At 34.9% G+C, this 14,394-nt stretch overlaps 2 protein-coding genes across 2 annotated transcripts in view; both read right to left on the reverse strand.

The window, feature by feature from the left end:
- The window catches only part of LOC149772572 (uncharacterized), a 134,798-nt gene extending 120,800 nt beyond the window's left edge, over nucleotides 1-13,998 (reverse strand). The window contains exon 1 of the mRNA XM_089947629.1: nucleotides 13,636-13,998. Coding sequence (XP_089803755.1) covers nucleotides 13,636-13,708 — 73 coding nt within the window. The 5' untranslated portion in view covers nucleotides 13,709-13,998. The remainder of the gene's footprint in view (nucleotides 1-13,635) is intronic.
- LOC149772574 (uncharacterized) lies at nucleotides 149-3,249 on the reverse strand. Its single transcript, XM_089947618.1, has 2 exons — nucleotides 2,562-3,249; nucleotides 149-2,067 (listed from the first exon to the last, which is right to left on the reverse strand). Exons 1-2 carry the CDS (start codon nucleotides 3,182-3,184, stop codon nucleotides 894-896), a joined length of 1,797 nt encoding a protein of 598 aa, XP_089803744.1. The 5' UTR covers nucleotides 3,185-3,249; the 3' UTR covers nucleotides 149-893.
- Nucleotides 13,999-14,394: the final 396 nt, after the last annotated feature.

Below are 14,394 nucleotides of genomic sequence, written 5' to 3' on the forward strand. Positions count from 1 at the left end.
TTTTTTGCATGCTAATTAGCATGATGTTTACTTCAAGTAAAGTCTTGAAATATATAAGCCACAGTGGCCCATGCATAATCTTCCTTTAAAGAATGCAAAGAAATTACATATTCTACTCATAAGAAGTAAGTGTACAATCAGTGGTCCTACAAGTGTCACAGCAACATTATACTTTTATATGTAAAATGCATGATCAAGTCAACAAATTGTATGTTATCATTGCTGTGTAGTGTTTGTGAATTGAGAGAGAAATATATGAATGCCTGAGGAATCAACAATTAAATAAAAACAAGCAAAAAAATCAGTTTCTATCCTTTTTTATTGAATGCACATGATATGATCCAGCAACATTATGTTTCTATTATATATAGAAAACTGAAGTTAAATTAAATTCAGAGTTAACATATCACAAGATAAAAATATTTATATTGTTGTGACAAACACACATGCACTTGTTACACTATTACTTATGTTCTTGCACACATGTGCTTCCTGTTTCTGACAGATACCAATTTTCTTAAGATTTCTCTCTCTCTCTCTCTCTCTCTAACACACACTTCGCCCAATATTTCCTAAAAATTCTATTCCACAAGTGCTTTCTCTAAAACATTAATTCCAACCCCAACTCCTCAGCTATGTACAGCAGCATAATAAAGCTCGATATTAAGAACACTGACACACACCAAAAGTTCGTATTCAGAATGAGTTGAACATGGCATAATTTTGGACACAATGTTTCAATGTCTACATGTCAATGGACCTTGTAAATAGTCATAGTTCATTTGACAGATACAGCTGAGTAATGCACATATATACGGGTAAAAAAAGAATTATGCAGTCTTTGATAATATCATTTGATGTAAAAGCGGACTAATGCACATTATACATACTGATTACTGATTATATAATGACAAGCCACGCTTGATACGTTCAGAGAAGAGCTCTGGTATAATTGCCTTTAAATCAAATGAATTCAGTTTTTCAAGCATCAGGATCCAAAATCTTTCATCAAAGAAAATTCTTTCCACATGATATCCCCTAAGGGTCCATATCACAAAATCACACCATTTTCTATCACAAACTCCCATCTGATCCTGAACTTGATAATAATAATCATGACCTTGTTTAAGCTTAAGTTCAGCACCAATCACCTCACAACGAAAAGATGGGTCTTTGGTTGCTTCCAATGGTGTCATGTCTCTAAATTTAAATGGACATTTCACTTCTATTAGCCCTAATGATTCCTCAACGTGTTTGCAGGTCACCAAACCATCGGGACTGCTACCTAGATGGGGAAGTTCCTCATTCACCCATAATCCACTCTCTGTTACAATAATGTCAGTGTGGATTACCTTTGATTTAATCTGGTATAGGCGTTTTGCTGCTAGCTCATGTGTTCTACCCCATCTTACACTGTCACTGTCAAACTGAATATATCCCATTACTTCCCTTACATTACAATTAAGCGAAGTACTCTTTTTCAATTTACAAACACGTCCAAATTTTGAGCTTGCTATTCTGCCAATACGTACTGACAACCAGTTTTTGTTGTTTGCCTGTCCTTTAGTAATGTCTTGAATTCTCTCACATTCTTCCTTTTCACAATGAAGCGATGCAAAGAAGTCCTCAAAATATTTCATGCATTCACCACTCTGCAAGTTGGCCTTGTCATAATACATAAGATCAATGTTGTGTAATTTGGGTATTTCATGTTTTGAGTAGGGTGCTTTAACATAGTCACCTGTACTTTGTGAAAAGGCTGCATAAGGGTTAACCAATTTGAGCTTGTTACTAAATTCCACCACATCCACTGGCTCAAAAGGCGTGTCAGCACTGATATTAATGCTGGACTTTGCCTTTGACTTTCTTTCTAATGTGCATTCTGCTGAGAACTTTAATTTCTTAAAAGTAAGGTCCTGGGATTTCTTTGGGCTCAGTTTCCTTGCTCTTGGCTTGTTCCACTTGCAAGCATCAGAAGTTGGTGAATAGAAGCCATCTTTCTTTTTGGAAGATATGTCAACCAAGGCATAAAATAGTGCTGCTACATGATTGCACGAATCTCCTTCCCTGAATTTGTTTTTAAAATTAGTATTTTTAAATGCTGATCTTAGGTGATTCAGTATTATTTAGGCAAATAATGGTGAATCAATCTGTCATTGTTACACACAAAGTATGCACTCAAACTACATAAAGTTCACTTAGAAAATTATGAAACCGGTGATTCTAACCGATGAAATCTAAACTATTTCACTGGATGTAGGTCACAGAAAAGATATTTATTATAAAATATGTCACCTGAATATGAAATTGTTTCGACATTTCAGTTGTGTAATGCCTGATACTTGAAAATGGACTCAAAGCCCCAAAAATATACGTTAAATATATACAAACTGCAATATTGGGGCACATTAGACTTAAAATCTGATGGAGTAAATTAAGGTCAATATAAAAGCAGCTTTAATTTTAATTGATGCTGCAGAGAGTGTGCACAATAAAGAAAGTTTTTTTTCTTCTTCTTATTAATATTTATTATTTTTGTTTAAAAAAGCAAATACTCTTACCCATCACCAGCAGAATGAACGTTCCAGGTTTCTTTGGATAAACAAATCCAAACATCATAGTCCGGTTTCTTGTTTTCCATCAGAGTCGGGAGGGAAGAAATAACTTTGCACTTAACAAATCCATGGGTGCAGTCTTCTAATACGGGATGGAATTTAACACTATGTACATGGCGGTCTTCATAAAAGACACGAGCCTTCAGCTGTCTTTTGGCCTTCATACTTTCGGAGTCAAATGTACGCCTTTTGTTAAGCACCAAATAATTGTATAAGTCATTTTCACTAACATGTGGTATGTCTTCAACATTACACGTCCAATTATCACGAAGCTGGTTCGGATCAGGTAATATCTCCCCAAACGGTGTCTTGAATTTTTCAATGGTTCGAAACTTCTCATTTATTCGGTCTTGTACATTTATTTCTCTCAATGTCTTAATACCTAAATCTGCCACTCCTTTCGCCCTTTTCAGTAGCTCGGCTTTATTTCCTGAAAGGTGGGCACCTCTATCCCGTAAATATGTCTTTAGGCACTTTACACTAAGGTTTTCCAGCTCACCGGTTTTGTTGATATCTTTGTTGGCTTTCATAGCAGCATAGATTTGCTCGCCGGAAGAGCGTTGCATCATGGGTAAATTAGGGGACTTAATAAGTCAAGAGACGTAACAACCCTTATCGAACTGGCCAATATAAGCATGTGCATCACGCTCAAAAGTATCACTTCGGAGTTTAAACATAAAAGTGGGGAAAATATCTAGCTAATATATCAGGGTGTACACCTTACATTGTATTATTGGGATTAAGTGTTAAAAAAAATTCCCAGTACTTAAAACTAAATTGTACTGCCATTTTTCTGACATGTGAAAAACCTTATCGTTCCATAGACACATATTTGTTGCTTACGATATACCGACAAATTATATTTAATAACCCATGTTATTGAGTGTAGGATAAAATCCACACAAAGAAATGAAGGATAGGACATAATCCCCTCAACCAGAACAAGTTTTAACTTTTTAAACTGTCAGAAATACTAGCCTATTTTAAAATGGGATGGGGGAAAAAAAGAAATCAGAAATATTAATATTTAATTTAATTAAGGAACTTCACGATAATACAATAATATTATGGCTCAGATTTTATGTAATTCACAAAATAATAGTCAAATACAGCACACTCAATTCTTAGTCTATCTCTATGCAAGGAATGCTCTATTTCCAATGGATATGGTATACTTTAAAAATGCACGTGTTAAAGAACAGCTAAAGGATTTAATGCAATGGATTAAAAGTGTGTGTAATAATGCTTATAAAAGTGAGGTGAAAAACAAAAGTGTGTGCAATAAGTCCTCATATCATTAGGCATCTTAATCTCCTTATCTATTACAGTTATTATCTAACATCTAATGGGCACAAAAAATTTAATTTATCTACTCAAAGGAGGCCCACACTAAGCTTGAGAATCAAATGGTCCATGGAGAAACAAAAAGATGTATACCGCCATACCGGCCTATTCTGCACGTCGGGTAATTCTGCGCAACGATATGTCATTTCAGCAAACATTTGATCATGTGCTATTTTGGGTCAAAATTCCATTTGTATTCAGAAAGAAGAATTGTACATTTATTAAGAAAAGTGATATTCATAAAGTGTACAAAATATCCCACATTTTGACTCGAAATGCACATAAAAATGTGATTTCTAAATGGCAATGTGAAGACCCACTTCATGACCTTCTTGAACCTGTAACCCCCAAAAATTGATTTACTGTGAATCTTTTAGAATCATATAAAAAATACATTATATAAAAGATGGAAATGTGTACCTTAAAACAAACCTGTATTTTTATAAAAGTTTCCAATTTTGCAAGAAGTTGTCCCAAATGTACAAAATCATCTGCTACCCAACGTGTCTACTTGCCGTTAAAACATAAATTCTCAACAAATTCCCCAGCGTATAGTCTGTTTCTAAATTATGTATCATTTTTTCCCCATCAATAAGACTTAAACATATTACATCCTATTTATTGTTGTTTCTCTTACACTTAATAGCTTATTTTTCATAAAATATTGGGGGCCTCGAGTGGCCGAGTGGTCTAAAGCGCTCTTTGTTATGGATCACTGCCATCTCATCTCTGTCTGCGTGGGTTCAAGTCTCGGATTTGGTTAATGTGGATATGTGAGAAAGCTTGCCAGTAGCTTCTAGTGGGTCGGTGGTTTTTTCCAGGGTTTTCAAGAGTTCTTCCTCCACCATTAGTACTGACCGCCATGCATAGCCTATCGTGTGCTGAAAAATGGCGTTAAACCCTACAACAACAACAACATAAAATGTTGAACTTTACTAACTTTTTTACAAGATTTGTTTAGTTTGCTTAATATCTCTTGTCATTTAATGGCATTTTTACGTTGAATTTTGTAAAACACACTATAAACCTGACCTAATTACTCGATTGAATTTGCTGACAGAAACAGTCCAAAGTAATACAATTCATTTCTATAGCAATATGCGTAGAATAGGCCAACATATCGCGAGTCGGGAAAACAGCGGGGTGGTATCCCCTGCGTCCAAAATTAATATTATTTTGAAAAGAATATTCTGGTGACAATTGCATCTTTTCAAATGGTAAGCATTGCTGTATCCGTTGTTTTCACGTGACGTAACAAAACTTGTGTAAGTCCATATCCGCCATTTTGAGTACCTAGCCCTGCAAACCAGCACCTAATAGCATTGTTTTTCCTGCATAAATATGAAGACACGTCTCATTTTGTGCGTAAGATTATAACATCACATTCTGTTGTGCATGTCAACCACATGAGACTGAATGCGTGACTTTTCTACTTGTTTTCTTCAAGTAAAACATTTAAATTTCAACCATCCTTGTTATTCTTTCATGAACAAAATAGATCGTCAATAAACCAACGCATAAACACATGGAGACACAAACAAGTAGAAACATGTAATGATTGTTAATTGTCATGGGCTGAAATCAATCATTTTGTTATCGTTCAAGTTAAAAGACTAATTGTTAATATATAATTTCATATTTCTAAAAGCATTTTCAGGAATACTTCTTTTTGACATTCAACACAAAGTCATGTTCCGTTTGGCACGTGTTTCGTTTGAATACACTGAAGATCAAACTTCTTTGAACGGTTATTGCTTTCATTCGATATCATCCTACGTCCAACATCTCCACATCAAATACAATATTTGACTATACTAATTAAATTGATTTGTCAGCTGTCTTTGGCACAAACACTGTTGTCGCGAAAAGTATTTGTGCATAAAAGTTATGACATAAAACATGTTACGAAATGTTAATTCGTAATGATATTGTTTCCCGAAAATCATTGTCCGCAACCATTATTGTAAGATGACAAGCCTAGGGATACAATGCGAAACACCTTTTAAAAATGTCAATGTGTTTGTAAAAATAATAAAAAAAATAACTGCATTTCTATCTGATAGCAATATGCACGATTACGGTTCAACTTCACTATTCTGTCTTTCGATGTAAGCAAGGGAACTTCCAGCTTTATTATTTTCGTGCTATAGGGCACTTAATTTCAAGTATAATCTTTGTATCATTTCGATGAAGTAAATGTCCTTATCGACAGTTAAATCAGATTATTATCTTGAATATACATGATGACTAATGTTGACAAAGGTTTGTTAGGGACTCAAAATGGCTACGCACGGTGCACGCACATTGCATTGTGGGTTTGTGTGTACTCAATCTTGACATCTGTGAAAACAACCCATTTTATTTTTGACAATCGTTCGATTTCGGTATGCGTTTTGCTTCAGTATTGGAAACAAAAACCTTAGGTGCGCAGAAATGCCCGACAGCAGAGTATATATATATATTGTGTTGGTTTTAAAAAAAAGTTTAAAAGGGGATAACTTGTACTGGGGGAGGGGATTATGTCTTGTCTCTTATTTTTAAGAGGTGGGAGGTGGGTGTTGTTCTGGGGTTATTTTATCTGTACCCGATATTCTTTATAGGTAATCGTCGTGCATGTCGTGACGGGCGAAAACGACGTTACTCCAAATAGTCAGTCTTTTATAGGTAAATTACCCTAAGCAACGATACGAGACACACACACCCACTCCTATAATGGTGTGGCATTGTGTAGTATCTCCAGCACCTAAACTGCATGTAGATTAAATCAAAAGCCAATCTTTAACCTACAGTATGCACTATATCTAAAAATGATGCAAGTCACTGCGAGGCATTTTGGCCCAGTTTACAAGTGGAGTTATTGACGGATTAAACAAGCAATAGTCACATTCAGTCAAATTACATGATCAACCAACCTCTTCTATACTTTGGAATATTCTTCCTACTAGCTACACTGCTAGATCCCTGTTACATCTACAAATCCCTGCATTACATTTGCAGTAATTACAACGCGCTTTGTGTAAGGCAACTGCAAACCCGCGATTATTTTTGAAAATTTAGAGACAGCTTTTCCGGAAGCTGGCTAGGCCAATATATAAGCATGCGCATTACGCTCGAAGGTATCACTTCGAAGTTAAACCAAGAAGTGGGCAAAATATTTAGATAATATGCGGGGCTATGGTATTTAATTATATATGTTAAATGTGCGATATGTAAAACAATGATGATCAAAAATAAACTTAAAATCAGTCTTAGTAATATAACCATGCACGCTACCAACAAAGATATACGTAATATACATGATGTCGCCGAAAGGTTGCACCGCGAATATATATGCAAAATTTAAAATTGAAATATCTAAGCATCCTTTTAAATAAAGTTGACTTAAAAATAAGTTTTAACCATATTACTATCTCATTTATATATATCAAGTGACCAATGCAGTTTTATTTTAACAGAAACAGTAGAAAATACTGACTTTTGGGCGACACGAGATATATCCTTCAGCGCGACCGCGGTCGCCTAAAGGATGCGCTTATGTCGACCAAAGGTCGCATTTTGGCTAATAGATATATATATATACACATATATGAATGAAAGTTTTGGGTATCACGGCACATCATCGAATTGTTAGATATCTAAAACTAATTAAACACAGCTTCTGAAAATATAACGGATTTAAATGCTGGCAAAATTTTAAGGATGATAAATCCCTTGAAAAGAAGATGAACATGTGACTCCTTCAAGACAGAAAACACGATCAAAGGCATTCATTCTTTAAACGGTGTATCAAATGCAAAATAGTGGTTAATGGGTTAAAACCTTAAAAGATAGGATGACATTTTTATATAAACTTTATTATTTGAGAGAAAACAGTAAATATGAACACATAAGCTAGAACTCAAAACCATTGATATGCAGAATAACTAGAAAGCAAACTCAAGGATATTACAAATAAGGTCAACACAATAGCAACTGATCTGTTAAAAGCATGGTCCAGTTGGAGAAAAAAATAGATTTTATTTGTAAATGCATGTGCTGTAAAAGATACATATGTTATTTTATAATATTATAAAGCTAGAGTGATGAAATTGCCGTAAACTGGTCTAACCCTGGCACACATAACAATATGCAAACAAATGACAGTCAGTTTGACGAATACTGACACACAGAACAAGCTGCAAAATGGCAGCTAGCTTGCCCAACGCTAGTAAACATTACAGGATGCGAGCCACTCCACGGATTGTTCTAGGTGGGTGATATGAACAAGATGTTTCCGGTAAGAGGTTACAAGACCCGTATGTGATTAATACCACATTTTTTAAATAACATTGATACGATAGTGGTGTATTATTGCCTAATATCTGAATAGTCCGTTTGTACGATCATGTGACTAACCTCCTGTAAAACCTAATATATGCTGGACATTAACTTCAGAAACACATAGACAAAAATGATAATGATCAATAGCTAAGTGTAAGATTAGTTAAAAGGTGATATATATATATATATATATATATATATATATATATATATATATATATATATAATACTCATGTTGTCTTTTTATGTTGTATAATATGTATCTAAAAGATTCAGTACTGGTCTCTTAGGTTATATAGTTCTACTTCTGATGTTCACTTTATATTTATGGTTCTCGGGGTCTCTTTTACCTACGTACCTCTTTGGGCTTATAACTTCAAAGTTAAAAGTTTTGTAAAACTGAAAACGCGTTGAGGCTAAGTGCATATTTTCAACATTTTAATTACTGTCGCAACCAGTATATTGTCCACAAAATAATTATGTTATTGTGTTTGGAATACTTGAAGCATTAGACTGATAAAATACCTCGCGACGTTGACTCAGTTAAAATATCCGGCAAATCGAAACGAAATGATGTTAAAAAAATTATTTACCTACCCCTACCTCTGTCTGACTGTATGTTTATATCTGACTATATGTCTGTTAATCCGTTTCCATCTCTCCTCCTGCTACTACTATAGTATACTATTAGTATATATAGGTAGGTAGAGGTGTGTGTGTGGTGTGTGTGTGCAGATGTATCGCATTCGCCAAGGCATAGTTCAATTAACGAAAAATATTAAAAGATAAATTCCACAGATTGAACATGAACGGATGAAAAATATTTGATTAGAGGTAAAATATCACTCTCTGATATGCACATCTTTTGTAAACATACAGTCGCCATTAGGCAGACTAAGCTTTCACATATTTCTGTCTTATGTACATCTGTCTGTCTATACGTATTACTCTCTGTATAAACATGATATATCCTCCATTCTGAATCTACTCAATAACGCTGAACATGCGTAAATCATCTAGTATCAAAAATGTATCGAACTAAAACAAATCACATTTGATAACCAAATGATATTGAGCATACAAACATTGTAAATCTGTATAGTGGTCAAAAAAATGATCTCGATTTAAGTATACATCATGGTTTTGGACGTGATGTTTGTCATCTTTGTCGTCGATATCAATTTTGTGATTGTTAGATTGGACATCGCCATCATCGTCTGATATGTTGAAATAATAGTATAGCTTCTGAAGGTTTAGTCCATCACCTAAGATGTTATCACAACATCACGAACAAATTTAGTCTCGGTTTACTTTATAAAATGAGTTAAGCGATTGTGCGAAGGAAGGCACGCATATTGCATATACACACTGGAACTTTCGGTAAGGTTGGTTTGGAGGCTTGCTTCACTCCCTCCCCCTTTAAACGTAATTATAGAAGTCCCATAAACTGACTTCTAGTTTTAGTTAAGATAATCGTTGAATTTTAAAGTATTTAATGTTATATAATGGTAACCTTGGTACACAAAAGCACACACAAGTTTGTGAATCCATCCATTTAGTGTATGAGTCATCGACAACAACATATTTAGGTCACGAGTCTTATATATAGATGTCCAGATACCCTTTTTCAATAGATGTAAATAGTCATCTTCTGCCATTTATTGTTTTCAAGTACGTGTTTCTGAGTTTTGCCTAAAAGTGTCTCTAACTGTAAAGTAAAGTTATGTATGTATGCCCTCCTTCAAATTTACAGAACCTAACATTATTGTAATAATTTCATAAGTGGCGTATAAACTGTTAAAGGCATGTGCGCATGCCCAATATAGATGGTGTATATCCCAATTAAAGTAAATGAAAATGCTGGAACTAATCACCGGTAAGTCATACCATCTTATTGTTATAATCTCTCTCTCTCTCTCTCTCTTTCTCGTATGCACATCTTGTGTTAGTGTTTTGAATACGACCTACAAGAAAAGCATCATCACAAATCTATTTGGAATGCATGATGTCCATCTATTTGGAATGCATGGTGTCCGGAATAGCCATGACCAATATCTGGTATTAACATCGACAGGTTTAGCCCCATCTACGTTCTATCATCACAAATATTACAGCTAACACGATAATAAAAATGGACGCCATCATAACTGATTTTGCGAAGACCTTACAGTCTGTTCCAAGACGAATAAGCCATTACATTTCAATCGACTCTATCTAACTAATCTTATTATATTTCGTGTGTGTGTGTGTGTGTGTGTGTGTGTGTGTGTGTGCATTGTAGTCCAGGAGTGCTGTATATATGTGATTAGTATTGTAAATATATTGCTGCCCTGAAAGGACACTTAGGTTGTGATAGTTGACTTCCTTGCTGCTTAACAATTTTTGTGAATGTTCTGACAACAAGGTTTTACCCCATCTTTCTCAAAAGAGTATGACCTCTTCGATAATCATTAAGAATTTCTGCGAGAAGGAGCTGCCTTAATTGAACCTAAGTGCATTTACTCCCATCTATGATTTACCATTAAAACAGTTAAAAATAATACGAGTTTAAAATTAAGAAACTGGCTATGTTTCCACAGACTGTATCACTAGTTGTTGCATTAAAGCATAATAATTTTGTTTTAATCAATTTAATAAATGCTATTTTAAATGAAATTTCTGGACTTTCAATCGCGTACCTTTAGAACAAAACTTGCAGTATGTGCTTTTTTAATAAAAGAAATAAATAAAAATATAATATTTAGCATCAGACCTTTTTCAGTGCAAAAATCATGAACGACAAAACAATATTACACTATGCATGTCATGCGAACATTTTAATGTGTGTGTGTGTATGTGTGTGTTTGTGTTTTTGCATTTGTAACGTAGCTTTAAAAAATTCAGTCATATCGCTACGATGTCTGCAATGGCGCATCTTGTCGCAGACATTGTGCATGATGACACATCCAGCTGCATTATGTTGACACCAGGCCAAGCACTCTTAACACTAACCTATTTTTGATGAGCAACAAGCGAGGCAACGGTTAGTACCATTTTTAGAAGTCTATGACTCGTCCGGTGTTCGAAACCGCCACCTCCCGCATAAGAGGCGGACGCACTAACCACTAGGCCACCGGAGCGGTTTTCCCGTTTTAACATTGTTTAATAAATTGTCATGATAAAGATCAACATAGCCTATTTCGTCACAGAGATCGTTGTCATTTTCTGTCCTTATCTTCATTTTTTTTTCTTTCGCTGTTTCCTTTGTCATCGCTTTTATCGAAATACGGATATTACTGCCACTGGCGGTTTAGTCCCTTTTCCTAGACGGGTTTACACGTCTACGAACCATATTCAGTGGCATGAATGGAGTTTGGTCTCTATTAATTTAATTAGAGGAGTAAATGATACAGTACTCCAAAGCACGCACATGAACATTTGCTTACATTATTTACATGACACAGTGTAGGCAAGGTTTTTGGGGGGAGTTTGCTTCATCTTCAACCCCCAGCCTCCGCAACTAGTAACGTAAAATATAGCAGTCCCATAATGCCGGTAATAGTCATACGCAATAGAATCGTGGGTATTAAGAGTACTTAGTTCTTTCATAATGATAACCTTGGTATGAAAAATCACACACACACTTGTAGATACCTCATTTTAGCCTTATAAGACAATGGCAATAATTTTAATATGCCTCAAGTTATGTATGTATGTATGTATGTATATATATATATATATATATATATATATATATATATATATATATATATATATATATATATATATATATATATATATATATATTCAGATACGGTTTCTCTATGGAGGGAGAATATTTATTCGCTCTCTTTTACTTCTCGCGTGTATGTATGTCCGCTTTTCCAAAAACTTTCTCTAAATCCTTTTTCCAAGTAAAATTTTGCAGGTTTTTTTTTCACTCTCTAGTCTTGACATTGTTGTGAATATGGTAAGAAATTATTAGATTATTCTTTAGAAAAAGTAAAGTAAAGAGATAAACTATTTTCAAGTTCTCCCCTCCACCACCCACTAACCAAAAATTCAAATATTTTCATATTCTGCAACAAAATGTTAAAATGCCCTTACGTCAAGCAATTGTAGCTCATTGTCAGTGAAAGTAAATGGAAATGTTATCGAATAAAGATAAATAATTTGTATTATCTTGTCATTATGATAGAGGTGACTGTTTACAAGAGAATATTCTTTTCACGTGAGTTACTTCATGACAGACTTTGAGTATGCCCAGACATAATGGTTCATATAGCTGATATTAACTTAATATGTACAGAGTCCAGATGATTTAACACCAAAATATAACTAAAAAAGAAATAATTAATTTAATAAAGATTTTCAACGTATATATCTATACCAGTCTACACCATCACACTCGTTTCAAGCATGTGACATCCTTGTGTGTCAGACATTTTCTTTATCGAAGTCGCTAATGGATCATATGAGCAAACCAGAATATGTTAACACAGATCAAGTGTATCAACTCATTCATGGTAGCTGTAGCAGAGATTAAAGTTTAGTTATGTTTAATTTGTTTAATTTGTGTAACGCTTACATGTCGTGGCAAAATGATCACATACATTAAACATGAGTCAGTGATAGTGTTGACAATCTCCGCGATGCATTACATTGATCAGTTAGCCATCATAAGAAAAAAGGTCAGCAAGCTTTTCTTCACTTATCTACGAATCATTATATGTGTGTGCAAAAGGGACACTATACAAAAAGGTATGATAGTCTCAAATTAATAGTGTTGATACAATAGGAAAATGATGGAGATGAATCAAATGTCACACATATTTTTATTTTATTTTACCAAAATCTAAAATAACTTTATTTTTCTGTGCAATGTTGTATGGCCATGGCTGTATCAGCTGTACCGTCCACAAAGGTCCTGCAAAGGCAAAACTGACAGAAATGTGTATTCGTATGTTATACATGTACATATGCTAGACAACGGAAAGCCTACAGCGTCAGTTGCGTCATCATTTGTCATTACACACAGGCTGATAGGTCAGTTGTAGCATTTAGAGCTTTAGTACAATAAGTCAAACTTAATAACCAATAAAATATTTTGATAACTTTGGATTTCCTGCGTTTTAAATATGAAACTGTGTTATTATATTGCAAGGTCACTTTCTCACCCGAACCATAAATGAAAAGTGAAATAATGATATGGTCGTAGCTTCACAATCCTTCGCCCCAACCCCGGTCTGATGTTTTGCAGTCTCCGTTTGTTTAGGGATTTTTTGTTTTGTTATTTTATTTTATGGAGAGGTACGTATTGGAGAGAGAGAGAGAGAGAGAGAGAGAGAGAGAGAGAGAGAGAGAGTTTCATACTCACCTGCTCGAATATTGTACATCCAAGAAAACCAGGTCAAGATCAAGAAAGACCAGATTCGCTTTTCGGCAAACATGTTGTGACCTTATATTACCGGCCTCAAAGTAACTGAGAGTTCAGGGGCATTCGTACTAGACAGGCCACAAATAGGTAATCATTAATCAAAAGGCACCGACTTAAAACGTAGATTCAAAACAGGAATATGTCGTTTTCTTAGTAACACACGATGCATATAGTGGTAAGAAATGCAACACGTACGAATTCGTCATACGAAAAACAGCCAACACGGACGGTAACTGTTGACTAAGTTGATCTGCATGGAATAATACCAACTTGAACCCGACATTCACGTTATCTAGCGCTAAAGGTCCGACAGTAAGTAACTCGAATGTCGAATAGCGTGTCCTGTTTCGTTGCTAAAAATAAACATTAATTACCCGCCAAACATTCGTCCAATATACGCTGTGAATAAGTACAGCGCGCTGGTAAAATACATGCCAAGAGTTTTGAGATCCAAGATCTGTTAAATCTTGTATAATCTACAGTGCATGTCTACTTGCCTCCCCGTCTGTTTTTCTGTGTATCCATTTTAAAGGATAAATCCTTATAAACGCAATTTATTCAGTTTCCGACAGAGGACGATTGACAGTAAGGGGGCACAATGTATTGCTACTTTACGTTCATATAAAAGCGACAGAAAGGTAATTAAGGGCCCTGGGGTAAGAAACATAACATTAAAAAGTGTTCCGCGGCCCGAACCCC

Source organism: Sinohyriopsis cumingii, unplaced genomic scaffold (genome assembly GCF_028554795.1).
Source record: "Sinohyriopsis cumingii isolate HCF-2022 unplaced genomic scaffold, ASM2855479v2 utg001392l, whole genome shotgun sequence".
Lineage (NCBI taxonomy): Eukaryota > Metazoa > Mollusca > Bivalvia > Unionida > Unionidae > Sinohyriopsis > Sinohyriopsis cumingii.

What these genes read in the sequence shown, in the direction of transcription:
- LOC149772574 (XM_089947618.1), bottom strand. Translation starts at nt 3,184, where the DNA reads ATGATGCAACGCTCTTCCGGCGAGCAAATCTATGCTGCTATGAAAGCC. An exon ending in GTTCATTCTGCTGGTGATGG is followed by an intron (nt 2,068 to 2,561) that starts GTAAGAGTATTT and finishes AAACAAATTCAG; the next exon opens with GGAAGGAGATTCGTGCAATC.